The sequence below is a fragment of the Geotrypetes seraphini genome, chromosome 1 (assembly GCF_902459505.1).
Source record: "Geotrypetes seraphini chromosome 1, aGeoSer1.1, whole genome shotgun sequence".
Lineage (NCBI taxonomy): Eukaryota > Metazoa > Chordata > Amphibia > Gymnophiona > Dermophiidae > Geotrypetes > Geotrypetes seraphini.
In genome coordinates this window covers 112,404,540-112,431,916 of record NC_047084.1, presented here as the reverse complement: position 1 = coordinate 112,431,916, position 27,377 = coordinate 112,404,540, and the positions used below count along the sequence as shown (strand labels likewise).

General features: G+C 42.5%; 1 protein-coding gene across 2 annotated transcripts in view; it reads left to right on the top strand.

The window, feature by feature from the left end:
- Positions 1 to 27,377, top strand: part of LOC117356528 (receptor-type tyrosine-protein phosphatase alpha-like) — a 153,021-nt gene that overhangs the window by 15,357 nt on the left and 110,287 nt on the right. Inside the window, exons 3-10 of one of the 2 annotated variants that reach the window (XM_033935855.1) lie at positions 359 to 568; positions 1,026 to 1,232; positions 5,671 to 5,877; positions 11,664 to 11,858; positions 14,929 to 15,147; positions 20,422 to 20,721; positions 21,881 to 21,978; positions 26,969 to 27,161. In XM_033935855.1, coding sequence (XP_033791746.1) covers positions 359 to 568; positions 1,026 to 1,232; positions 5,671 to 5,877; positions 11,664 to 11,858; positions 14,929 to 15,147; positions 20,422 to 20,721; positions 21,881 to 21,978; positions 26,969 to 27,161 — 1,629 coding nt within the window. The remainder of the gene's footprint in view (positions 1 to 358; positions 569 to 1,025; positions 1,233 to 5,670; positions 5,878 to 11,663; positions 11,859 to 14,928; positions 15,148 to 20,421; positions 20,722 to 21,880; positions 21,979 to 26,968; positions 27,162 to 27,377) is intronic. The other variant, XM_033935862.1, reaches the window with a different exon arrangement.

The window sequence follows — 27,377 nt, the reverse complement described above, 5'->3', positions numbered from 1 at the left end:
GGAACGAGAGAAGATGCAACACCAGATCATATTCAATAATGAAAGCTTTAAAGTTATAATAAATGTAACTGCAGGTGATATCTAATCTCTGATACTCATTTAGAAGAATTAAGTTGATTCTAATGGATGGACCAGACAGAGTATAGGTGGCAACAGGCGGTTGGGGACAGGGGGAATTGAACTCATAACCTCAGGGTGCCGAGGCCACTAGGTCACTTCTCCACTACATCAAAGTGACTCAAGTGAATGCATCTGGAAGAGCTGTATAACAGAGCTGTCTTCATATCATGTCAACGTGAGGTGATATTTAATTTCTATGATTGTCTAAAGCATCTCGCACACATTGTCTTTTCCACAGAAAAATGTGAAATTCCTCAGAGGCTGGACAGTGGCCTCCAATTTACACCAGATCAACCTTTCTATGGAAGTTCTGAATCTGTGACCCTGAGTTGTCCTAAGGAATATGAACTTTCACAGAACATTCAACAAATACAGTGTCAAAGAAAGTGGGATGAATACCTGAAGAAATACCATAATGAATGGAGTAAAACAGGGATTACTTGTATCAGTAAGTTTCATAAAGAAAGACGTACAAATAGTAAATATTCCTGAAGCTTAGTCACTTAGATAAATGCTTTCTCTTCCATTACACAGGGAACGAGAGAAGATGCAACACCAGATCATATTCAATAATGAAAGCTTTAAAGTTATAATAAATGTAACTGCAGGTTATATCTAATCTCTGATACTCATTTAGAAGAATTAAGTTGATTCTAATGGATGGACCAGACAGAGTGTAGGTGGCAACAGGCGGTTGGGGACAGGGGGAATTGAACTCATAACCTCAGGGTCCCGAGGCCACTAGGCCACTTCTCCAGTACATTAAAGTGACTCAAGTGAATGTACAATGCATCTTTTTCTGGAGGAGCTCTATAACAGAGCTGTCTTCATATCATGTCAACGTGAGGTGATATTTAATTTCTATGATTGTCTAAAGCATCTCGCACACATTGTCTTTTCCACAGAAAAATGTGAAATTCCTCAGAGGCAGGACAGTGGCCTCCAATTTACACCAGATCAACCTTTCTATGGAAGTTCTGAATCTGTGACCTTGAGCTGTCCTGAGGAATATGAACTTTCACAGAACATTCGACAAATATTGTGCCAAAGAAGCCCGGACGGATACCAAAACGAATGGAATAATGCAAAGATTTACTCTGTAACCTGTATCGGTAAGTTTCATAAGAAAAGACGTACAAAGAGTAAATATTCCTGCAGCCTGGTCACTTAGATAAATGCTTTCTCTTCCATCACACAGGGAACGAGAGCAGAAAAAACACCTGATAATATTCAATAATGAAAGTTTAATGTTATAATAATATAATGTAGCAGCAGGGTCCCTCAGATCTCTGACATACATTTAGAAGAAATAGAAACATAGAAAATGACGGCAGAAAAGGGCCATAGCCCATCAAGTCTGCCCACTCTAATGACCCACCCCCCTGTCTTTACACCCCTAGAGATCTCACGTGAGTATCCCATTTTCTTTTAAAATCTGACACGCTGTTGGCCTCAATCACCTGCAGAGGTAGTTTGTTCCAATGATCGACCACCCTCTGGGTGAAGAAGTACTTCCTGGAATCATCATGAAACTTTCCTCCCATGATTTTCAGCGGATGCCCTCTGGTGATCGAGGGTCCTCTAAGAAAGAAGATATAATCTTTTACCTCGATACGGCCTGTGATATACTTAAACGTCTCAATCATGTCTCCCCTCTCTCTTCATTCCTCAAGTTGCAATTTATTTAGCCTTTCTTTATACGTGAGATCCCTGAGCCCTAAGACCATCCTGGTGGCCATTCGCTGAACCGACTCAATTCGCAGCACATCTTTCCGGTAGTGTGGTCTGCAGAACTGAACACAATACTCCATATGAGGTCTCACCATGGATCTGTACAGCGGCATTATGACTTCAGGTCTCCTGCTGACAAAACCCCTACGGATACAACCCATCATTTGCCTTGCCTTGGAGGAAGCTTTCTCCACTTGATTGGCAGCTTTCATGTCATCACGAATGATCACCCCTAAATCACGTTCCGCCGTAGTCCTAGCCAAGGTTTCACCATTTAGTGTGTAAGTTCTGCATGGATTTCTCTTACCCAGGTGCTTTACCTTACACTTTTTAGCATTGAAGCATAGCTGCCAAGTCGATGACCACTGTTCCAGTAGTAGTAGGTCCTGTGTCATACTGTCAGGCAAAATGTTTTTACCTACTATGTTGCACAGTTTGGCGTCGTCGGCAAACAATGATACTTTTCCTCTAAGTCCTTGGATCAATTTTTCCTATGAATAAATTGAATAGAATCGGGCCCAAGACCAAGCCCTGTGGCACTCCACTGGTCACGTCTGACGTTTTGGAGGGGGTACCGTTTACCACTACCTTTTGAAGTCTACCATTTAGCCAATCCCCAACCCATGCAGTTGATTCACGTGGAAGGGCCAGACAGAGTGTAAGTAGCGGTTGAGGGCAGCTAGGAACACGGTTATTAACTACCATTGAAAGGGATGGGGCTTATTTACTGCTTTTTCTGTGTGGTTTACTGCAGTGTTTCTCAACACACGGTATGCGTACCCTTGGGGGTACGCGGCCCGCCTGCCCACTGCTGAAGCTATTCTGATTCCTCCCTGCCCACCCGCCCGCTTCTTAAGCCACTGCTGGGGGATCCCTCCCTGCCTGTGTGAACGCCCACCTCCCACCCCTGAAGCCAACCCTGTTACTTCGTTGCAGCCAGACTGGCTCCCTCCTCCCCCAGCAGCACTCCATGCAGGGACGCAGGCAGTGACTCACACGCTGTGTAGCTGACCCACAACCTTCTCTCCAACATCAGAATTGACATCAGAGGGAAGGATTGTGGGCCAGCCACATGCAGCGGGTGAATGGCTACACGCACCGTCCCTGCACAGAGTTCCTGCTGGCGGAGGATGGAGCAAATCTGGCTCCGACAAAGTAACAGGAACGGCTTCAGGGGTGAGGGGTGGGGCGGCAGGTGGGCAGACGGACAGGCAGGCGGGCAGAAATCCTCGGCAGCTTCTGTGGAGGGGGAGGCAGGCAGGGGGAGGGGGGCAGGCAGGGATCCCCGTCGGCGCCTGTGGTTTCTGTGGATGGTTCGGCTTTGGGGGAGGGAGTGGGTGTGGGTGGTGGAGGCAGGGATCCTCGGTAGTCCAACTTAATTTTGGGACAAAGGCTGGAAGGCAGTGAGTGGGAGGGGGCACAAACTCGACACAGAAAGAAAGGGGGGCATGAACATGGGACCCAGAATGGAGAGAGGAAAGGGGTACTAACTTGGGACATAGGGGGAGGGAATAGAAAAGGAGAATTGTTGGGCATGAGTATGAGTGAGAGATAGTGCACATGGGGAAAGGAAGAAAGGAAAATTGTGCATGGAGAGAGAGAGGAGTGAGGTAGAGATGCATGGGGAATAGAAGGATGAGAGAGAGAAATGTTGGATATGGTGATGGAGAGGGACAAATTGAAGGGGATACAAGGGGGAGGAATGTTGGGCATAGTGATGGAGGGAGAGATGTGTCATGGTGTTGGAGAGGGATGATAGAAGGAGAAATGGGCATGGAGCTGGTGGGCAATGGTGAAAAATGCTGCACATGATCTGGGGGATGAGAGACGAAGAAATGTTGGATGTGGCAGTAGAGGGGGTAGGAGAGATGCCTGGATCTCTCAAGATAGATGGACAGTGAGAGAGAGAGAGGGAGACATATTGTTAATAGGGGCAGAGGAGAGAGGAAGAAAAGTTGGACTCATGGAGCGACAGAGAGAAATATTGGTTGGGGAAGGGAATGAGGTTTGAAGGAGAGGAAGCATGTAGGAGGCAGAAAGTGTTGGACTCGTAGAGAGAGTGAAAGATGGATGGGGAGGGGAAAAATGTCACACTCGGGGAAGGGGGAGAGGGCAGAGAGTATCACTGCCTTTCGTTTACCATGCTAATGTGTTCAGCCCCCAATTCATGTATTCATTTCTACATGCAGTTCATAATTATTATCCCTCTGTTGCTGTTCTCTATTTAATCTGTTCTTTTGTATATCATATATGTGAATTTGCATCCTTGTTGCCTATCATTTGCCATGCTACCGAGCTCAGTGGCCAAAACATGTACATAGGAATTTCTACTACAGCTCTTCATCCTTTTAATCTGATATTCTATACATCTGTGGTATGTGAAATTGTAATCTTGTTGCTAAACCTTCTACTGTGTAAGTAAACATGTAACCCGTTCTGGGCTCTTCTGGGAGGATGGGCTAGAAATCTGACTAAATAGATAAAAAGTAAAATTCGTGGAGGAAGAGAGAGAGAGATGTTGGTTGGGGGAGGGAATGAGGACTGGAGGAGAGGAAGCGTGCAGGAGGCAGAGAGAAAGAATGTAATGTAATGTAATTTATTTCTTCTATACCGCTACATCCGTTAGGTTCTAAGCGGTTTACAGAAAATATACATTAAGATTAGAAATAAGAAATATTTGATGCACAGTTAGAAGGAAGTGCAACCAGAGACTCATGAAATCACCAGACAACAAAGGTAGGAAAAATAATTTTCTTTTACTAAGGTGCGCTAGCATTTTTAGCGCATGCACAAGATTAGCGCGTGCTAGCTGAAAAATTACCGCCTGCTTAAAATGAGGCGGCAACGGCTTGCACGCATGGCAATTTAGCGTGCACTATTCCAAGCATTAAGGCCCTAACGCACCTTTGTAAAAGGAGTCCTATATTTTTCTGTTTTTCTATAGTTGTTACTGAGGTGACGTTGCATATTTTAAAAGTCATCTGCCTTGACCTCTTTGAAAAAAAATGAATATAAATTATATTTTCTATGTGTACAGTGTGCTTTGTGCTTTTTTTTAATTTTGTGGTTACCATTATGTATTAATGAGATTATATTGTGTGTATATGAAAAATGGATGGAAGAAATTGCATTACAATTAGTACTATTATTATGGGGATGGGGTCGGGGCGGAGCTTGGGCGGGGGTACTCGGTTGGTATTTCTTAGACTTAGGGTAGTGGTCTCAAACTCGCAGCCCGGGGGCCACATTCGGCCCGCCAGGTACTATTTTGAGGCCCTTGGTATGTTTATCATAATCACAAAAGTAAAATAAAACAGTTTCTTGATCATATGTCTCTTTACAATATTATTATTAAGACTTAGCCTAAAGGAAAGATTTATAAACTATAAAGAGTTTTACCTCATGCAAAATTGTCATTTCTTGAATGACATTAACTATTTTTTCTGAGGCCCTCCAAGTACCTACAAATCCAATATATGGCCCTGCAAAAGGTTTGCGTTTGACACTACTGGCTTAGGGGGTACTTAGCTTGAAGAAGTTGAGAAACATTGGTTTACATAATGAAAGTTTTTTTTACATATTTTAGACAGTGACTTGCCCAGAGTCTCAAGGAACTACAGTGGGAATTGAGCTGATAACCTCAGGGTGCTGAGGCCACTAGGCCACTTCTCCAGTACATTAAAGTGATTCAAGAGAATGTACAATGCATCTTTTTCTGGAGGAGCTGTATAACAGAGCTGTCTTCATATCATGTCAACGTGAGGTGATATTTAATTTCTATGATTGTCTAAAACATCTCCCACACTGTCTTTTCCACAGGAAAATGTAAAATTCCTAACAAGCAGGACAGTCGCCTTCAATTTACACCAGATCAAGCTTTCTATGGAAGTTCTGAATCTGTGACCCTGAGTTGCCCTAAGGAATATGAACTTTCACAGAACATTCAACAAATATTGTGCCAAAGAAGCCCGGACGGATACCAAAACGAATGGAATAATGCAAAGATTTACTCTGTAACCTGTATCGGTAAGTTTCATAAGAAAAGACGTACAAAGAGTAAATATTCCTGCAGCCTGGTCACTTAGATAAATGCTTTCTCTTCCATCACACAGGGAACGAGAGCAGAAAAAACACTTCATAATATTCAATAATGAAAGTTTAATGTTATAATAATAAAATGTAGCAGCAGGGTCCCTCAGATCTCTGACATGCATTTAGAAGAATTGAGTTCATTCATGTGGAGGGTGTGTGGGCATTACAGAAAGCATAGTTACTTACCTGTAACTGGGATTCTCCATGAATAACTGGATAGTGTAGACACACTTGGTTCTTATTCTTTGTTAGCCCGCTCTAGACTGATGAAATCTTTTCCTCTGATTAGCTCTTCCCACCTCGCTGACATCAGAGGAATCTGAAAACAGTCAATCCCATGCTCCCATGGAGAAAGTGTTGTATTCCGAGAAAAAATAAATGTAATTAGTGGAAGAAAAATGCAGTCCTTGGAAAGGAAAAATATCCATAGTTTTCTTCTTTATGGGGGGTTTATTTTTGAGGGGAAGGAGAGAGGGAGGTGTGTCTGCATTGTCCAGTTATCCATGGAGAACCCCCATTACAACTATGCCTTTTGCTTGGATAAGCCGGAAAATGCAGCCACATTTGGGATCCCCAAAGCTGAGGGTTGTCAGGTATGAGTACTTTGTAATAGTCAACACAGACGTGGTCAGGGAGGAGGAGAAGATTAAGCAAAAAGATTCTGTAATACAGCTTGTTCAAATCTGCTGTTGGTCCTTGTTGCAGTTTCTAAGCAATATTGTTTGGTAAGTGTGAGCTATTGACCAAGTTGTTGCTTTCCGTATCTCCGCAATAGGAATTCCTCTTTAATGACCTATAGAAGATGAGATGGGTCGTAGGCGGTGAGCAGTAATATGGTGAGGAGGAGGGAGATTAGTCTGCTGGTAACAAAGATTAATGCAGTCTGTGAGCCAAGTGGACAAAGTTGGCTTGGTTACTGCTTGGCCCAAAGATTGTGGTCTAAAAGATACAAAGAGCTGAGTAGAGCATTGAAAAGACTTGATTTGGTAGTTTGACTCTTTTTTAATATCACCTCTAACACAACATAATGGTGGGGTACTGAGATTTATCATGCCCAGATGCTGGTTGGACTTTGTATTTAAGAACATAAGAAGCGCCATCTCCAGATCAGACCTTCGGTCCATCAAGTTCGGCAATCTGCACACGCGGAGGCCCTGCCAGGTGTACACCTTTTTAGTCATCCATATCCCTCTATGCCTCTCGTAAGGAGATGTGCATCTAGTTTGCTTTTAAATCCTAGGACGGTCGATTCCGCAATAACCTCCTCTGGGAGAGCATTCCAGGTGTCCACCACTCGTTGCGTGAAGCAGAACTTCTTGATATTTGTCCTGGACTTGTCCCCCCTTAGCTTCAGTCCATGTCCTCTTCTCCGTGTCACATTGGACATTGTAAATAATTTTTTTTCCTGCTCTGTTTTGTCGATTCCTTTCAGTATTTTGAAAGTCTCGATCATATCCCCTCGCAGTCTCCTTTTCTCAAGGGAGAACAATCCCAGTCTCTTAAGTCGTTCCTCGTATTCCATACCTTTTATTAGCTTCGTTGCTCGTATCTGCACCCTCTCCAGCAGTTTTATATCCTTCTTTAGGTTGGGAGACCAATGGTGGACGCAGTATTTTAAGTGTGGTCTGACCATCGCTCTATAAAGCGGCATTATAACTTTCTCCGATCTACTTGTGATTCCATTTTTTATCATGCCTAACATTCTATTTGCTTTCTTTGCCGCTGCCGCACATTGTGACGACGGTTTCAGGGTCCTATCTATCAGTACACCCAGGTCTTTTTCTTGTTCGCTGTTTCCCAGACATTCTATATTCGTGTTCCTTATTCTTTCTGCCTAAATGCATTACTTTGCATTTCTCCACATTAAACTCCATCTGCCCATTTCTCTAACTGACACAAGTCGCTGTGGAGTTCCTCACTATCCTTCTGCGATGATCTCACTGGATGTTCCTTCTTCTAGGTCATTGATATAAATATTAAATAAGATCGGCCCAAGTACCAAGCCCTGGGGTACACCGCTGGGGTACTGGCATCTGGGCGCTTAGAAACAGGTTGGCTGGAAAAAGAACTAAATGACTAGGTACCAAAATGGATCCCTTAGGAACATCGAAGGATTTCATAATTGCCTCAAAATTTTTGTGATCCCTAAAACCATCTTGAGATGCTAATGCAAGGTCTTTAAGAATTTTTTGAATGAATTTTACTACTAGGGAAACATCTTGAGGGATGGAACTGGAAACATCTGGAATATGAGGAAACCTGGCTAACCTCAGATAACGGAAGTTTGGCCGAAGGGATACAACATAAAAGTGGTCTGCAGGGGGAAAAAAGAGGAGGAGGTCTAGCCATCTTAGTCAGAAACTCCCTAAACTTAAACAAACTAGACAAAACGTCCACCCCATACATGGATCTACTAGCCTGCCAACTTTCATGCACCACACTAAAAGGATCCATTACCTGCATGCTCTGCTACATAACACCAGGGAATTGGAACATAGCAAGACCAGAATTCGAAGATTTTATATACTGAAACTCCCTAACGACAACTTACAACCTAATCCTAGGAGATCTAAACCTCCATCTCGAAGACCATACCTCTAAGCAAGTAGAAAACCTACTATGTTACCTCGAAGCCTTAACCTACAAGATCTTAGGAAACCACACATGAGAAAGGTCACCAACTAGACATTGCAGCCTTCATGACCCAACAGCCCATTCTACCAGAGAGTCAAACCTCAAATGGAAAATGGTCCAGATTCATCTGTTCAGACCATTACACATACACCTTCAATATCAACTGGGCCAGAGGCAAAACCAAACTAAATCCCAAAGCTTAACCTACAAATCATGTACATATATTGACCCCCCTCCAAATTCTGGAATAAAACAGATGCTACAATCCAAGAATGTGTCCCCAAAGACTTCATCTCACAATGGTGCAATACAAGTACAACTACCCTAGACGAGCTAGCCCCAATACAAACAAAAACCAGAATCAGCAGATGATCAGACAAATGGTTTGACAATGAACTATTCCTACTCAAAAGACAATGCAGACGACTAGAAAGAAAATGGAGAAAATGTAACTAAGAACCCACAAGAGCAGCATGGAAAAAACTAAACCAACAAAAAAAACTAAACTAAAAGAAAAAAGAAGGACATGCTACACAAACCAAGTAGGCATAGAAGCCCAAGACACAAAAAAACTATTCCAATTACTAAAAGAACTCACAGACACCAAACCCTACTTAGCCAAAAACGACAACCCTTCCCCTTCAGCCACCCTTTTAGCTGAATACTTTAAAAACAAAATTACAACTGCCAGGACAAACTTCACAGGAACCCCAACCCACCTAGAAGAGATCACAATGCCCCTCACAGAAAAAGAATCATCTGCAACAGATAGAACCTGGTCCCACTTCTCCACAATACAATGGTCTGATCTTAACAAACTCTATAAAAAATACAGCCACCCAGCTTGCGACCTCAACCAATGCCCTCCATACCTAATAAAAACCTCCAGCCTAAAATTCTGCACTCTCCTCATGCAAAGGATACAAACCATGCTCACAGATGGCCTTTTCCCACAAGACCTCTCTGAAATCATCATCACCCCGATCTTAAAAGACCCAAAAGGAACAACAGATCAACCATCTAACTACAGACCCTCAATTCCACTACATGTCAAGCTAATGGAAGGCCTCATAGCTAAACTCCTAACCAACTACCTAGAAAACCACAATTTGCTCCACCCTATATAGTCTGGATTCAGAACCAACTTCATCAATGAGACACTACTGGGCTCCCTTCTGGACACAGCTAGACAACACCTCAGCAAAGGCAAAAAAAATGCTGATTATTCAACTAGATCTCACCGCAGCATTTGATTTGGTAGACCACGACATCCTGCTACAAATACTAGATCCAATAGGAATCATAGGCAAAGTACACACATGGTTTCAAGGATTCCTACAATCCAGGACTACAGAGTAAAGAGAAACAAAGGAAAATCAAAACCATGGTCCAACCCCTGTGGTGTACCCCAAGGATCGCCATTATCCCCAATACTCTTCAATCTCTACATTGCATCCCTCGGCACCTGCCTTGACAAAATAGGCTTAACCTCCTATAGCTATGCAGATGACATCACAATTCTCCTTCCTTTTGATCAGCCAACGCCCACCATGACAGACACACTACACAGAACTCTAGAAACAGTGGCAACATGGATGAAAGACCACAATCTAAAACTGAACCTAGACAAAACAAAATTCATACTTCTCAAAAAAAAACTAAAACTCCAACCATAACAAACCTAGTGATAAACTCAATCGCATACCCCATTCAACTCACTCTAAAACTTCTGGGAATGACGATAGACAGATGCTGCACCATGCAACCACAAATGAACAAAACAATACAGAAATCATTCGCGGTCATGAGAAACCTAAGGCAAGTTAGAAAATTTGACAGAAAACAATTCTAGTCCCTAGTCCTAGGTCTCCTTGACTATTGCAACATCCTATATCTCCCCTGCCCCACAACAATAATAAAACAACTACAAACAGTACAAAACACAGCCACAAAACATGACCACATCACCGAGGCATACCTCGACTCACACTGGCTCCCAACTCAAGCAAGAATACTATTTAAATTCTACTGTCTATTATTTAAATCCATAAATGGTGACAGCCCAGCTTACTTGAACAACCGCCTAATCCAAACTACCACAACCAGACACAGGAGAACCCAGACACCATTCACTTACCCTCCAATCAGAGACATCAAATGGAAAAAACTGTACGATGGCCTTCTAGCCACACAGGCAGCAAAACTAGACCATCAACTCTCCGATCTACTAATCGCGACCCCAGACTACAAAACTTTCAGAAAAGAAATAAAAACCCTGCATTCAAGAAATCCATGAAGACTAACTAACACCTTATGAAACATTTCAATCCTCTGAAGCAACCCGCTCTACTCTGTAATACCTCTGGACATGTCCAGAAATCCTCTTCGGTAATCTGCCTTGAACTGCAAGATAATGGCAGACTAAAAATCACTAATGTAATGTAATGAAGAAGTTGAAGGGAATACATCTGTAGAATTATCAGGATGATGAAAAACTTCCTCATCTGATGAGTATACTAGAGGATGAGGTGGAGAATCTTGCCATTGGGTGGGTGTGGACTGCAGAAGAAAGATGGGGATGGAACATAAGTTTCAGGCATACTCAGACTCCTAAATAAGCATTTACCTCACTATCCAACAAACATCTTACGTCACTGTTAGGTAATTTCTCGTCTGCAACCCACATATACTGATATTCTCCACTACATCCTGTTATCACTTGATTCTCTTAAATATAATTCTCATAATTGAATGTAATTCCTATAATTGAATGTAACTCTTATAATTGAATCCTCTACCACACCATGTAAAGTACATGAATCACGGTTATGCAATTTCCCTAGATAATCTATTAAGTAATATCTCTAGATAATCTGTTATGTAATTTCTCTGAATAATCTTTGTTTTGCAATTCTCTCGGTAATGTCCAGATCTCTTATAATTTGTAATCCGCCTAGAACCGCAAGGCACAGGCGGAATAGAAATCACTAATGTAATGTAATGTAATAGCATATCAGGATGATGTGATATTAAATCTGTATGATTGTCTAAACTAAAGCGTCTCACGCACTGTATCTTTTCAACAGGGAAATGTGACGTTTCTAAATGGGACAGACGCCTCCAATTTACTCCAAAGAAACCTTTCTATGGAAGTTCTGAATCTGTGACCCTGAGCTGCCCTGAGGAATATGAACTTTCACACAACATTCAATCAATACAGTGTCGGAGAAAGTGGACTAGGTCCCAAAATGAATGGAGTAGAACAGGGATTACTTGTATCAGTAAGTTTCCAAAATTTGGATACTCGGACCAATGCTTTCTCTTCCCCAACACTAAGGCAGGGGTGTCAAAGTCCCTCCTGGAGGGCCGCAATCCAGTCGGGTTTTTCCCAATGAATATGCATGGAAAGCAGTGCATGCACATCGATCTCATGCATATTCATTGGGGAAATCCTGAAAACCCGACTGGATTGCGGCCCTCGAGGAGGGACTTTGACACCCCTGACATAGGGAGTGAAGAAAGATGCAGTACCTGATAATATTTAATAATGAAAGCTTTAATGTTATAATAAATCTAACTTCAGTTGATATATAATCTCTGACACACATTTAGAAGAATTGTTTATTGAACATAAGAACATAAGACACGCTTTGACACACAGCTCCTGATTGGTAAGGCCCGACTTTAGTGCAGGAAGAGGCGGTCGGAGCATACAGCGAGTGATTTCCTTCACTCGCCGGCGCTCCCGCTGCCCTCTCTTGCGGTTTTTCAAGATTCGCGGGGGAGTACTGTACACACACACAGGACACTCATCAAGAGCCACCCCCAGTACCTCAGCTGTACCAGCAACTAAGGAACAGTGTAAACAGTTTCCAGAAACACCCCAGTAAACTCCCCCCGCAGCCCCCTAAACCTCCACCCACAAACCCCCCCTTTGGGGTTTTTAATGCATAGCCAAGTGATGTTAGTGCATCAGTTGCTTGGCTAGTTTCCTTGGCCGGACAGGACCGGAAAATGGGTGATTGAGGGGAAAAACACACAGTCAGCCATTTTGTGCATCAGGTCAGCAAATACAATCATCGCTAAAGCTGTCAAAACTGGTTTAGCGATGATCGTTGACTTTAGTGCATCTGGGCCAAAGTGTTTCTGTGATGGTTTTTGGTTTCGCATTTACATAAATTTGTATTTAGTCTTTTTGACTGAGTCTACCGTATTTACATAGTGTCCTATGTATATTGATACTGAGTTTACACCATCCTACTATGTTAACCCTTTCAACTAAGTAAATGTATTTACATGCATCCTAAATTAGCTCTAGTCATGGTGTCTGAATTCAAGAGGGCCTGGGATAGGCACGTGGGATCTCTCAAAGAGAGAATGGTTACTGCGGATGGGCAGACTGGATGGGCCATTTGGCCTTTATCTTCCGTCATGTTTCTATAATTTTCTCTCTTGCTTCCTCCCCTGTCAGTTCAGAGTTTCAGGTTGAAGTAGTCTTTATCCCTTTCTTGAATTTTCCGGTGTCCTTTTCTAGATTTAATTCCTTCAGTGGGGCATTCCACCATGTTGAAGCCATTACCGAGGACATTCTTGCCCTGGTGCTTTTGTATTTGTTGTTTTGGAGGAGGGGATTAAGATGATTCAGACAGAGTAGAAGTAGCAACAAGGGGTTGGGGGGCAGAACAGAACAGGGTTATCTACAACTACCACTGAAGGGGATGGGGCCTATATACTGCTTTTACTGTGTGGTTTACACCAGTGTTCTTCAGCCTTATGGACCGGCGGAAATAAAATAATTATTTTCTGGACCGGCACCTGAAAAACACTGGGCTAAGTCGTGCCCATCTCCATCCAATCTCCGCCCCAGACCTCACCCCCATAATAGTACTAATTGTAACACCATTTTTTCCATTCATTTTTCATATATACATACAATATAATCGTATTAACAACACATAATGGTTAACCACAAAATTAAACTGCACAGAGCACACTGTATGCCTTCTCAGTATTCATTCCTACCAGAACACAGATAACCCCATGCAAATACGGGACCAAAAACTAAAAGTACTACTATATACAGACATAACATAAGATGCAAGATTCTGCATGCAGTACAACCCCAGAGGAAAAGAAACAAATGCATTTCTTCCTGAACAGTTCAAAATATAGACAGGAGATGTAAATCAATCACTAAATAAAAAAAATTAACTCATTCCCCCTACCGTTGTCATCTCCCTCCCTCCATGCTGTGCCTTGCCTTCTGGCCTGCCCCCTAGTGTTATTTTCGGGCCGGCTCCCTCTTCCTCAGTGCTGCAATGCACAAAACCATGGGTAGTGGCTCCTCGCGCAAACCACGCCTCATCTGGAAGCCTTCCATCTGATGTTGCCATGTCAGAGAGAAGGCTTCCGGTTCAGGCGCAGGACGCGCGTAGGAGTCTCTGCCCACGGTTTTATGCACTGCAGCATTGAGGAAGAGGGAGCCGGCACGAAGACAACACCGCATCGATCGCACCGTGGACCAGCAGCTGAAGAATACTGTCTGGGGCTGTCTGCCATGCAGACCGGCAGGAAATGTCTGCAGACTGGCACCGGTCCACGGACCAGCAGTTGAATAACACTGGTTGACACAATCAAAGGGTTTTTTTTAACATATTTTAGACAGGTACTTGTTTTATTTGTTTGTTCATGTCCTGCCCTTATCTAGGGCGAATTACACATTTACATACAAAATATAAAATTACACTTCTCCCTCCGTATTCACGGTTTCAGCAATCGCGGTTTCGATTCTTCACGGTTTTTAGCTGGCTGGCTCCTCCCTCCAAAATTGTGTCAGCTTGCATAGAGAAATCGCTGATTCCCGGCACTTTCTTCACCATGTTTTGCCTCTCCTTCAGGAACAGGCCAGGTCTCCCACCGTGTTATTCGCGGTTTCACCCTATTCACGATGGTTTTTAATAGAAAACAGCAAATGACATATGAAAAAGTTATTCACGGTTTTTCTGTATTTGCGGTTCTGTTAATCCCCTTTCACAGTGAATACGGAGGGAGAAGTGTACATAAAACATACAAGTCGCATCAATGACAATCACTATAGCCATAAAACAATCCAGACCATAGAATACATCAGTGACCAGCAATGAAAAGTGACTTGCAAGAGTCTCAAGGAACTACAGTGGGAATTGAGCTCATAACCTCTTCCACCACATTAAAGAGACTCAAGTGAATGTACAATGCATCTTTTTCTGGAGGAACTGTATAACAGAGCTGTCTTCATATCATGTCAACATGAGGTGATATTTAATTTCTATGATTGTCTAAAGCATCTCGCACACATTGTCTTTTCCACAGAAAAATGTGAAATTCCTCAGAGGCTGGACAGTGGCCTCCAATTTACACCAGATCAACCTTTCTATGGAAGTTCTGAATCTGTGACCCTGAGTTGTCCTAAGGAATATGAACTTTCACAGAACATTCAACAAATATGGTGTCAAAGAAAGCGGGATGAATACCAGAAGAAATACCAAAACGAATGGAATAATGCAGGGATTTACTCTGTAACCTGTATCGGTAAGTTTCATAAGGAAAGACGTACAAAGAGTAAATATTCCTGCCGTCTGGTCACTTAGGGAGCGAGAGCAGATGCAACACCGGAATAATGAAAGCTTTAATGTTACTGTATTATAAAATGTAGCTGCAGGGTCCCTCAGATCTCTGACATATGTTTAAAGGTCTTGACTTGATTCTAGTAGAAGGACCAGACAGAGTGTAAGTAGCAAGAGACGGGTGAGGGCAGTTCAGGTCTAAGTGGGTGTCCTAAGTCCTAAGTTTGATTCAGGGTTCAGGGAGAGCTTTTTTTAGGGGTGATTTTCTCTCCTTTTGCTCTAATTTGGGGATGATTGGGCTCCCGATTATTTATTATCTATATATATTTTTGTTATAATTATACACACACAAGGATAAGATGATGTACGGGGCAGGGTTTATTTAGATTTATTTCTAAGTGCTTGTCACTTCATAAACACCTGCCCGGGGCCAACGGTTGTTACGAGGGCATTGGGCCCGTACTGATTGGTCCTTTCATTTATTTCGTCTTTTTTAATTAAAAGATTTTGTTCTTACCTCGGGAAGCACATTTTCCTATATCACCTCCAGGGTTATTTAAGGACAGATCATCACTATTTATACCAATTTTGTGAAGTTTGGACTAAGTTAGGCAACACACACAGGTTAAGCAGATTTCTAGGAAAGGGACATCATTAAAACACTGATTTTTTGAGCGTTATATAATAGTGAGAGCAAAAATCAAACTCCAACTCTAAGCAAAACACTCCCCCTCTCACGGGAGAAGTCTTCAATTTTCAGTTACTTGCACATACTGTTCATATACCCATGAGTGCAAGGAGAAAATATTAGTTTAAATGTCCAACACGGGAAAACATAAAATGTCCAAAACATTAGACTTATCTGTGTTGAAAGGAAAGTCCGTAGTTTGCCCGACAGAGCTCTGTTTCGCTGTCTTCTTCAGGAGCCCCCTCTGTATCACGTCTTCCAAAAACATTGCACATTCAAAACGGTAGGAAAATCTATCCGAAAGTAAGCATTGCAGGTGAACTCTCAAAGGTTCAAATGATTATTGGCGACTGAAAAAAAATCAGACACAGTTAAAAAGCCCCGCGAAAGGCAAACGCACTCCCTGGAGCGTAATGATGTCATCAACAAACTTTATTGAACAAAAACTGAACATGAGATTTTCATATAAAACTCATATATATCTCTAGAGACCCATTCTGACGGGCACACTTTCTGTCTGTGAGGAAATGCATCAGTGATGCACTTCTTGTCAGTAGAGCATGGCCTGGCAATGTGTCTGAGCACAAGCCTCTAGAGGAAGGTCTTCTGCTAGCTCTAAAACCTCTCTGCAGCACCAGGAAAGAGGTGAGCTTGAAAGTGCCAGTGTGGAGAAAGGAGGGGGAATGCTAAGCTTGAGGATACTGTGGATACGGGAGGAATAGGGAGGGGAAGTAGAGATGTTGGAAGGGGTGACCTATATACAAGTACCAAAATGGATGCCATAATTAAGGGGGAAAGAAGGACTACAAGTATCTACAGCAGTGTCTCTCAAACTGTGTGCCCCAAAGAGATTCCAGAATTTTACCTGAATTTATAAAATTCCCTTCATAAGTATACGCTAGAGGTAGATAATATGTACGTCACGTACGCAAGAGTCTGTCAATGTTATGAATGTCTGAGTGCATAAGGATACGACCACCCATACAAGCATCATTCTTGGACGTCATTGGTCCTTGAAAACTAACGACAAATAATTTTAGCTTTATTTTTATTTTTTTATGCAGTAGTTATTCCAACTTGAGCAACAAAGCAATCAAGGCTTTGTTACCGTTTGGATCTTCTTATCTATGCAAACTTGGATTTTCAGCTGTGACAGAAATTAAATTTTAAAAAAAGAGAACGACTGCAGATGGTGGATGATGAAATGTGTGTTTGCTTGTCGACTATCGAGCCATGTTTTGAGTTAATTTGCACTAAACAACAAGCACATCCATCACATTAGCAATTCTAGTCTATCTAGTTTCACCCTTGTTACAAATACCCGTACATAGCTTAAAGAAATTTAAATAAATAACTCTCAAATTTAATTTTTTTGTTGGTTTTGCAATTTTATAATTTCAATTATAATGTGCCAGGAAAAACATTTGCTCCATTTAGGGCTCCTTTTTTTTTTTCTTTATATATTTTTATTATTTTCAATTATACTATCAATTATACTATCAAGTATCAACTTGTACAGAAAGGAATTTTAAGCAGAAAAATCTTTACATAGCAACATAATATTAAAAAGAAAATAATACATGCTTAAATTCAACTCAAGTCCTCAATTGAAGTATGAGATCCAAGATTTAACATAGCGAGAATAACAATAATGAATACCAGAACGAAAGAGGTTATCCTGCCAATGTATCGAGCAATGGTGCGACCACATCTCGAATACTGTGTCCAATACTGGTCACCGTACCTTAAGAAAGACATGGATCGCGATACTTGAAAGGGTCCAGAGGAGAGCAACTAGGATGATAAAAGGAATGGAGAACCTTTCATATGCCGAAAGGTTAGACAAACTGGGGCTCTTTACCCTGGAAAAGCGGAGACTGAGAGGAGACATGATACAGACGTATAAAATCATGAAAGGCATAGAGAAGGTAGAGAGGGACAGATTCTTCAGACTAGCGGGGACAACAAAAACAAGAGGTCATTCAGAAAAACTGAGAGGGGACAGATTCAGAACGAATGCAAGGAAGTTTTTCTTCACTCAGAGGGTGGTGGACACCTGGAACATGCTTCCAAATGAGGTAATAGGACAGAGTACAATACTGGGTTTCAAAAAGGGACTGGATGACTTCCTGGAAGCGAAGAGGATTGCAGGGTATAGATAGAAGGTTACTCTACAGGACATAAGCGAAAAGTGTATGTGAGTTTTAGGGTAGGAGCACTATCAGGTCCTGGACCTGAGAGGCCGCCGCGTGAGCGGACTGCCGGGCACGATGAACCTCCGGTCTGACCCGACAGGCAATTCTTATGTTCTTATGTTCTTAACTTAAATGAAGAAGAGACACAACTAAACTGTCAGAACTCAAGGCTGCCTTATTTCTACTTTATTCAGGGCTTTAGGCTTAGATTTTTCTTTTTTCCTCCTTTCCAGTCGCGATAGCGATAGGAAAGTGGTCAGTTGGGAGGGTTCAAAGAAAACATATTTTTGAGAGGAATAATATATAACACATTTGCAAGGGTGGCGTAAATAAAATGTTGCCCCCATAGCTAAAACTCCAGGTCGTATTCTGGGTACATCTGAATTTTAAGACCTAAAAATTCCTTCTGTTTATTTTTGAAGAAATTTTTCATCAGAAAATTCTTATCTGGGGCCAAAGCCACCGTCAATAATAAAGTGGCTGGCGTTACCATCTCTCTATCGGATATTTCAAGCAATGTGGTTACTTTCAGATCAGCGATTTCTTGCTGTTGATTCTGTATTTTAGCAGGCAGATAGTAAACCTGTGTAAGTGGAGGTAAAAACTCCTCATTAATATCCAAAACCTCTATCATATGTCTCTAACATCTCCCTAGGAGTAGTCATAGTACTTCTAGGGAAGTTAATCAATTTTATATTGTTGTTATGATCTGGAAGAGTTCTCTAAAGATTCTAATTTTCTTCTCAAATTGATGTTGTCCTTGATCAAGGTTTCTTGGACTTTTTTTGACAATATTAATATATTGATTAATATTACTCAATGAGGTTTTAGAGTCAAACAATTCAGACTGAAGATTCTTAATTTCTGTTGCCTGAGTTTTCATTTTATCTTCTAAATGTTGAAGGTGAGGGTTTATAAGAGTGGGTAAACTTGCCACAAGATCCCAGATAGAGTCAAGAGTTACCTCTCGAGGTCTCGGGAGTCGAGAAAGGGAAATTTGTGACATAACCTCCTCTCCAGCTGGCAACTCCCCATGCAGTTCGGTACTCTGGATTCGTAGGGCTCCTTTTACAAAAGTGAGCTAGCGGTTTTAGCGTGCGCTAGCTGCTACCTCCTCCTTTTAAGCAGGCAGTAATTTTTCAGGTAGTGCACACACTAAAAACGCTAGTGCACCTTAGTGTGCTGGAGCTAAATAAATGTACAGATTCTTGTATCAGCAGAGATAGATCCTTAAGGGTTGATGTACAGGACTCCCCGGAGATTCGTGGGGGTTCCGTTCCAGGAACCCCCACGAATCTCGAAAAACCACGAATACAGTTTTTCATGGGGGAGCCTGAACAGGGCAGCGGGAGAGCAGCCGGATCGCCTTGAGTGCAGGAAATCACTCACGGTATGCTCCGACCGCCTCTTCCTGCACTAAGTTGGGCCTTATCCAATCAGGAGCTGCGTGTCAAAGGATAAGGCCTGACATAGTGCAGGAAGAGACAGTCGGAGCGTACTGCGAGATATTTCCTGCACTCGCGGCGCTCCGGCTGCTCTCTCCTGCCTCTCCCGCTGCCCTCTCCTTGTCGGTGGTTCGCGGCCCGAAAATACGGCGAATGACCGGGACCACGAACCGCCGACCGCGAACGACCGGAGGAACACTGTATACATATAAGTGAAAATCCCACTCTCCACCCTGCTCCTGGTAACACAGCTAAAAACACATGAATACCATTACCTGAATATTGGGCAGGCAGTTTTATCAAAGTATTGCTTTAATCTGTGGAAATGCTTTTCCATATTACCCAGATGAAAAAGGCAACCTGCAATCACTGGACACATTGAAAACAGCCATGGGGAGGACGCTGGAGGACCTTAAAGGACTGATCGCTTTTTATATCTGTAATTCATCAAGTTGATAGGACTCGAGCGCAAGTCAATGGCACCTAACACACACATGCCGGCACGAAAACCCACGCTATGCGTTAGTAAAGAGGTTTTGGCGCCGGCAGCGGCGGTAACTGCTCAGACGCTCAAAGAATTCCTATGCGCATCGGAGGAGTTACCGCTGCTAAAACCTGCTCTGTGCGTTAGAGGGGGTTGTTTTTTAATAAGTGTGTATTAATTGGCTGTACTCTTCTTAATGCTGTCTCCTGTGGAGGCTGAGAGAGAGGAAGGACACACTATAATTTTTCCTCTCTACCCCACTATTCTGCCTGAAGTCAGTATTCAGGCCTGGCCTGGCTGCTTCTCCTTTCATACCTAAAAGGTCAGGTTCGGTTATAGAGGGCGATCTAGAAAATAGCTTGTGAAACATTATAGATTTGGTAAATTCTGAGACCTTATTATATAAATAATGCTATTAATTTTACAGGAATTCAAGTCACAGCACAGGTCCTGGAGACTTCGCCCACCAGCATCAAACTGACCTTGCATTGCGATCCCCCTAATTACTGCCTGTCTGATTCGCCAATTAATGTACAGTGTAAACTAGTTCCTCGCACTGGTAGAAGGTGCCCAGCAAATGTGAACAGACAGGTAATGAAGGAAAAAGAAACGATAACCTGCAGCTCCCTACAGCCGTTCTCCGAGTATGACATTACCATCTATACACAGAAGAGTGGGTCAAGAGTCCAGCTATATAATATACCAGGAGTCCGTACAAATGAGACTGGTAAGAGGATAGTGACTGATATAGATTAAGATAATCTCAGCACCATATGCTCTGTTCCCACTCTTGAGTATGTACAGACGAAAATTAGGGAGGGTCAAAGGAAAACCCCCTGTGGACTTGAGAACATGTATTGTTTTATTTTTCTTTAAAATATCTAGATTATTTATGGATTTCCTATGTATATGATATAGTATTTATAATCCAGCAACTCCCAAGAAAAAGGTTCAAAGAGAATTACAAAAATCAATATGAAAAAGTCAATGATCACAAAAATCAATAATTTGTCTGTGTTAAGTTGGATGCATAACTAGGGTTACCAGACATCGGGATTTCCTCAGACGGCTTTTCAAAACCTGACACTTTGTCCGGGTTTTGAAAAGCTTTCATTTGTGCAGGAGGGCTTCGGGGCATGATGGGGTGGGGATGGGTGGGACTGGGCAGGTTTGGGGGCGGTAACTGAATTCTGGCCATCCCTCTCTCCCTGAGTCCATCGTCTTACAAACTTGATCTTCTTACCGGCAGCGATTCAGGCAGACTTTCTGGCCAAGGCCAGGGGCCTTCTGTCTGCAGCAACTTCCTGTTGCCGCTTGGGAGAGACATGTTAAGAGAAGGCCCCCTTGGGTTGACCAAAGAGAGCCTGCCAAGAAGAAGATCAAGTTTGTAAGCCCAGGGAGGTGGAGGGCAGGAGGAGAGAAGATGGCTGCAGAGCCTCAGTGTGGTTTCCCTGAGTATGATGTAACTCGCTTCCTTTTTTAAATGTTGATATACAGTGGTACAATCCCTTTTTAAAAAAAAAGGTTTTAATGCAATTTTAATAATAATTAATTTTATTGTAAACCGTCTGGATAAGTATGATGGACGGTATATCAAGAAACAAATAAACCTGAAACTTGACCTGAAAGTAACATTTTTGAAATATTTTTTTATTGGTTTTTGTCAATGTTTATGCCCCATTTATTGTATATTTTTGAACTGGTTACAAGTCCCATTATACTCAGTGTGATTTCATGGCAAATGGCAGGATGTAATGTCTGGAGAAAATAACAAATACAGAGCCACAAATATCCAGGTGCTTCTGGTGCTCCTTTACACATCTAAGAGAATGTTTCTTTCCATACTTTAAACCCCTCAAGTGCACTGCGATTTCCTTTTCTTCTAGTACCACAAAAACCTGAAATTCAACCATGGAGTGAAATAAGTCAAGAGATCCAGTGGCAGAAGCTGTCTGACTGCAATGGGATCATTTTGGGCTACCAGGTATCGAGGCAATGAATAGCAATGTTTAGAATCTATGGGATCTCTAGTACTCAATCAGGCTTTTTCTTCCATAGGCTTAGAAGGGGAAAAAGATCGGGTTGAATAAGCTCCATAGGTGCAATTAAGTTTTGCAAAATTTTGCTTCTTTTAAATTGCTATTGAGTTGATTTCCATTTTTTTTTTTTTAGCTCATAGCAATATAGCATAAGTTTTGTAAATAACTTTCTAAAGTAGCTTGCATTAAATTTTCTCAAATATGATGACATTTAATATATAAAAATATTATTGGAGAAAGTGCTGGCACACACCCCTACTAAGTCTACTAAGAAACCTTCACCTAAATAGTGACCCCCCCCCCCCCCCCACTTGTACCTGTTCTACTCCACTCAGGATTTTATAGACTTCAATCATAAGAACATAAGAAATGCCTACACCGGATCAGACCTGGGGTCCATCCAGTCCAGTGATCCGCACACGCGGAGGCTCAGCCAGGCGTACCCTGGTGCATACATTAGTCACTCGTATCCCTCAATGTGCGTCCAATTTTCCCTTAAATCCTAGAATGGTAGTTTCCTCTACCATCTCTTTCGGGAGAGAGTTCCAGGCGTTCACCACTCGCTGTGTGAAGCAGAACTTTCTGACATTTGTCCTGGCCGTGTCTCCTCTCAGCTTCAGGCCATGACCTCTGGTCCGAGTCTGGGTCACATTCGCCAATGTGAATAAAGCTATTTTTTGCTCTCCATCCTTTCCCCCACAGCCATCTCTTTTCCAAGCTGAAGAGCCCTAACCGTTTTACTCTTTCCTCATACGAGATGAGTTTCATCCCCTTTACCATCTTGCAGAAAAGTGTCTTATCACATCTTTCAGCTCCTCCTCTTCAGTTTTTTCTTCTGCAAGTGAACCAAGAAGAGGTGTTCTGCTCTTCTCTGTTCAGTTTTTATTATTTTCTGGTCTTTTTACTCTGTTTTCAGGAGGCTTTGGTGCCAGAAGTTCACATACAGTATTTGGGGCTACTCTGCCTGGGAGAGAATACAGACTCATGCTACCTGGGGGCTGGAGGGTTTCATTAGAATATAAACCTCCACTTTAGAGGCTCCAGATAAAAATCTGGTATGGATTCTCGGAAGGGAAGTAATTTATTTCCAGGTGAAAAGTGTGCTCTTCAAGTTAAAAGAGACCGTCAAATCCTGTGCTGGTGTTTCAAAAGAAATCTTTACTGAATACACATTTCTGAACTATAAACAATCAAATGGCAGCAACTTCAGACAGGTAGACAGTCTTTGAATCCAAAATGCAGAAGAGAGGTTAGATTCCCCATTCCTCACTACTTGGGGACACTTTTCTTCCCTTACTGTGGATTTAAGCTCCCTGACTCCCAAGGACCCATTTGGTACCTTAGGCTCCAAACCTGTATGTATTCTCTGGGCAGATAGAAGCAGCCCCACTTGAATCCTCTGCATTAAAGACAAAAAAGCAGCTTCTCTTTTTTCTTCACCTGCAACTCTATTGGCCTCTTTTACAAAGCTGCGCTAATGGCCCCGATTTAAAGGGCTTCGGGGGCTGTATATATGGATAAGAGACTTCTTCTTCTGTCTCCATTTTAGGGATCTTCAAGACTCCCTTGCTTCTGCCAACAAATTTGCTTCTCAAAGATCATTTTCTAGTGCAGCTACTCCTGACACATCAATTTAACGTGGAGATGATGCGGTAGACAAACCTAAGGATTAGATTAGATTAGATTAGAATTTCATTTAATGTGGTGTCTTATATTCCTCTAAATCTCCCAAAGGATTCAAAATGGTTTCCCAAAACAATTAAATGGAAAAGTCAAATTAGGTACTTTGTCCCACGTGGGCCATGGTGGAGCGTCATTTGCTTACTTGGCAACTTTTATATCATCTCACAGCCTTACGCCATGGCAAACTCCATGGCTATGCTCATATCTGGCGTAGATTTCGGGCCTCTATGGGGATTAGTGGCAGGGGGGGACTGGGACATTGAGTTGACTATGGGCCTGGACTAGGGTGGTGGAGATTGGGGGACACCTTTATTTATTTTCATTTTTCTGGCATTGGCTGCTTCTCGACCTTATTGGGTGTTGTGGGAACTGTGTCTTGTCCCTGGGGGGTGGGTGGGAGGGAAGATTTGACTGTGATTTGGTGGGTTTTGTGGTTGGTTTTTCTTGGATTGGGGAGCTGTTATTTGTATTGTTCTTGATTACACTTCGGGTGTTATTTGGAGTGTAGTTAATTGCACTTTAATTTCCTGTTGCTGTATGTTATTGGTTGATGTAATGCTTGAGGTGTATTTCAATAAAAGCTGTTATTTAAAAAAAAAATAAAAAAAAATTAGGTACTTTGTTACCCTCTCTATCCCAATGGGCTCACAATCGAGCTATAGTACCTATGAAAAAAAAATTTTAATTACACGCTAGAGAGATATAAAGAGAAGAAAGAGGTGTACACTTCTCCCTCCGTATTCGCGGTTTTGATTATTCACGTTTTTTAGCTTGCTGGCTCTTCCCCCCCCCCCCCCCAACCCCCCCAAATTACATCAGCTTGCGTTGAGAAATCGCCGATTCCCAGCACTTTCTTCACCGTGTTTTGCCTCTCCTTCAGGAACAGAGCAGGGCTCCCACCATGTTATTCGCAGTTTCACCATATTGTGACCGGGCCTGTCCCCGAGTAGGTGGGAAACCAGGCTCAGACCACAGGTAGATTTATTAATGCGCCTCTTATATGGCTGGATGAACAAAAACCCGGAGGACGGATTTCTTAGGAACGGGAAGCAGGTTTATTAAAGTTTTCAAAAAAAGAAAAAAACACCAAAAAAACAAACATATAGCACGTTCTTCACATTTCCCTTCACCAAGCATAACCGGGCTTCAGTCCTTGTGCCCTGCCTGGAGCTTCCCGGTCCCTAAAATAAAGCCGGTTAACCTCCCAAACCTCCCAACAAAAACAAAGCAAAGGTTTGGCTTTCAAATTCTCCCACACCAAAAATGTGTCCAGGGTTAATGACCGTAGCCAAGCCCAACCTGGGCTAACTCTCAGGAGCTTCTTAGTCCTCCAGAGGTAAGGCAACTAAACAGTTCTCTCAATTACTTTTCAATTGGGCAGAAGTGCCCTGACCCTGCTTCAAACACTACTAGTGTCCAGGGCTTCAATTAGCCTAGACTGGCTTATTGAGGAAAGGGGCAAGACCTCCCATATCTCATACTCCCCTAAGTCCATGTCTTTCCCGGCTCACTCTCCCCAGGAAGGCTGTTCATTTCCCAGTCCCTGGATCCATAACCCTGGCTGGTTCTCCACCCTGTGTCCTCGGGCTGCTTCTCCTAACCCCCGTCTTGCCTGGATGTTAGCTCCTTGCCAACCGGACCTTTCCACCGCCCCTCTCTTGGTGCACCCTCCCGGGGTTTGTATGGCCAGGGCCTTCACTCTCCCACCTGCTGGGTTGTCTCCTGGATAGCACACGGGGCTGGGGAACAGGAACTCCTTGGAAGCTGCACTCCCTGCTGGTGGCTGGCTGATTGTGATTAGCCCCACCTGAGCTTCCTAACTGATTTCCCCTTGTTGGTATTTGAGGCTTTCTGACCTGCATACCTCGAGGGTTAACCCCACCCCCTCCTGAGTTGGGTTTAGGTTTCAGAGAAGGAGGAAAGGAGTAATAGGGGGAAGAATTCGGTTCAAGTGCCCTCCCCCTCTGGCTCTTAGGCTGGGTTATGACTGGGGTTTTCTCTTCCCTTCCTGGCTGGGTCGGCTCCATGCCAGGTTTTCCCGGGCCCAGGGCAGGGTGCATGCTGGGTTTCGTAGTTCTTTTGGCTGGGACAGGGGCTTCCCTGTCACATAATTCAGGATGGTTTTTAATAGAAAACAGCGAATAACATATGAAAAAGTTATTCACGATTTTTCTGTATTTGCGGTTCTGTTAATCCCCTTTCACCCTCAGTCTACACCCAACCCCCTTAAACCCCACCTCTACCCTTCTTTCTCCATTCTAATCTTCTGCCTAAATTTCTGTATAGTCCACTCTCAGCCTATACTCAAATAACTTGTATCTAAACTAAACTACTTATATTTAATTTGCTGTATAGTCCCTATATTTACACTGCTGCACAGTCTCGTATGTCCAAGTATTTAAATCTACTGTATAATCTTGTATGTCCAATTCACTCCATTGTGAATGTTTACTTGTAAACCGTTCTGAGCTACTGGAAGGACAGGATAAAAATCTAAATAAATAAATAAATAGGAAAAGGGACAACATAAGGGAACTTCAAAATTTCAGTATCAAAGCAGAAATGAAAAAAAATAGCAAATAAAACAAAAGGAAAGTAGAAATTAAAATAAAATAAACCCTATTTGTTAAGGACAGTTGGTTCATCTTGTGGAGGAACACCATGGCAAATGGTCTTGTATTACATAAGAAATCAGTCTGTTTTCCAAGATATCCACAGTGAACATGCATGAGCTAAATGAACATGCACTGCCTTCATTATGTGCACGTGGATATCCGAAAATCCTGAGAACCCCTGGTCTAGTCCATTCTACCACTACTGGGTTATTTTGTCTGTATATCGCTGCTATCTCTAGTAGGGGCTTGGATGCGCTTTTGCATACACTTCTCCCTCTGTATTCGCGGTTTTGATTCTTCGCGGTTTTTAGCTTGCTGGCTCCTCCCTCCAAAATTACGTCAGCTTGCATAGATAAATCGCTGATTCCAAGCGTTTACAGAGCAATTCGCCGATTCCCAGCACTTTCTTCACCGTGTTTTGCCTCTCCTTCAGGAACAGGCCAGGTCTCCCACCATGTTATTTGCGGTTTCACTATAGTCACGATGGTTTTTAATAGAAAACAGCAAATAACATATGAAAAAGTTATTTGCGTTTTTTTCTGTATTTGCGGTTCTGTTAATCTTCTATCACAGCGCATACAGAGGGAAAAGTGTATACCTGATGCATATTGCTCCGGTAATGTCTTGTTTTTCCCAGATCAAAATTAAAGCCTGGAGAGATTACAATCTAACGTTTACTGAACTGATATCTAACAAAGTGGAAGCTTCAGTTACTCAGTATAAAGTGCCAGGGTGGAAACCTGGAACCAACTACACGGTGGAGATCCAGGGCTTTACCTCAGCCGGCCCAGGAGAAGCTGCTCAGTGGCTATATGAGATGGAGATTGCAAGTAAGTGATAACAACCAGAAAATGTGTCTTTAGACATGTGCAGTGACGCTGAAATTGCTAATGTACGAGAAAAATTCATCTCTAATTATAGGAATAATAATAATAATAATAACTTTATTTTTGTATACCGCCATACCCCGAAGAGTTCTAGGCGGTTCACATTAGTTAGACAGAGATTACAAGAGGTTACATATCAAATTGATCATAGAGTTGCAA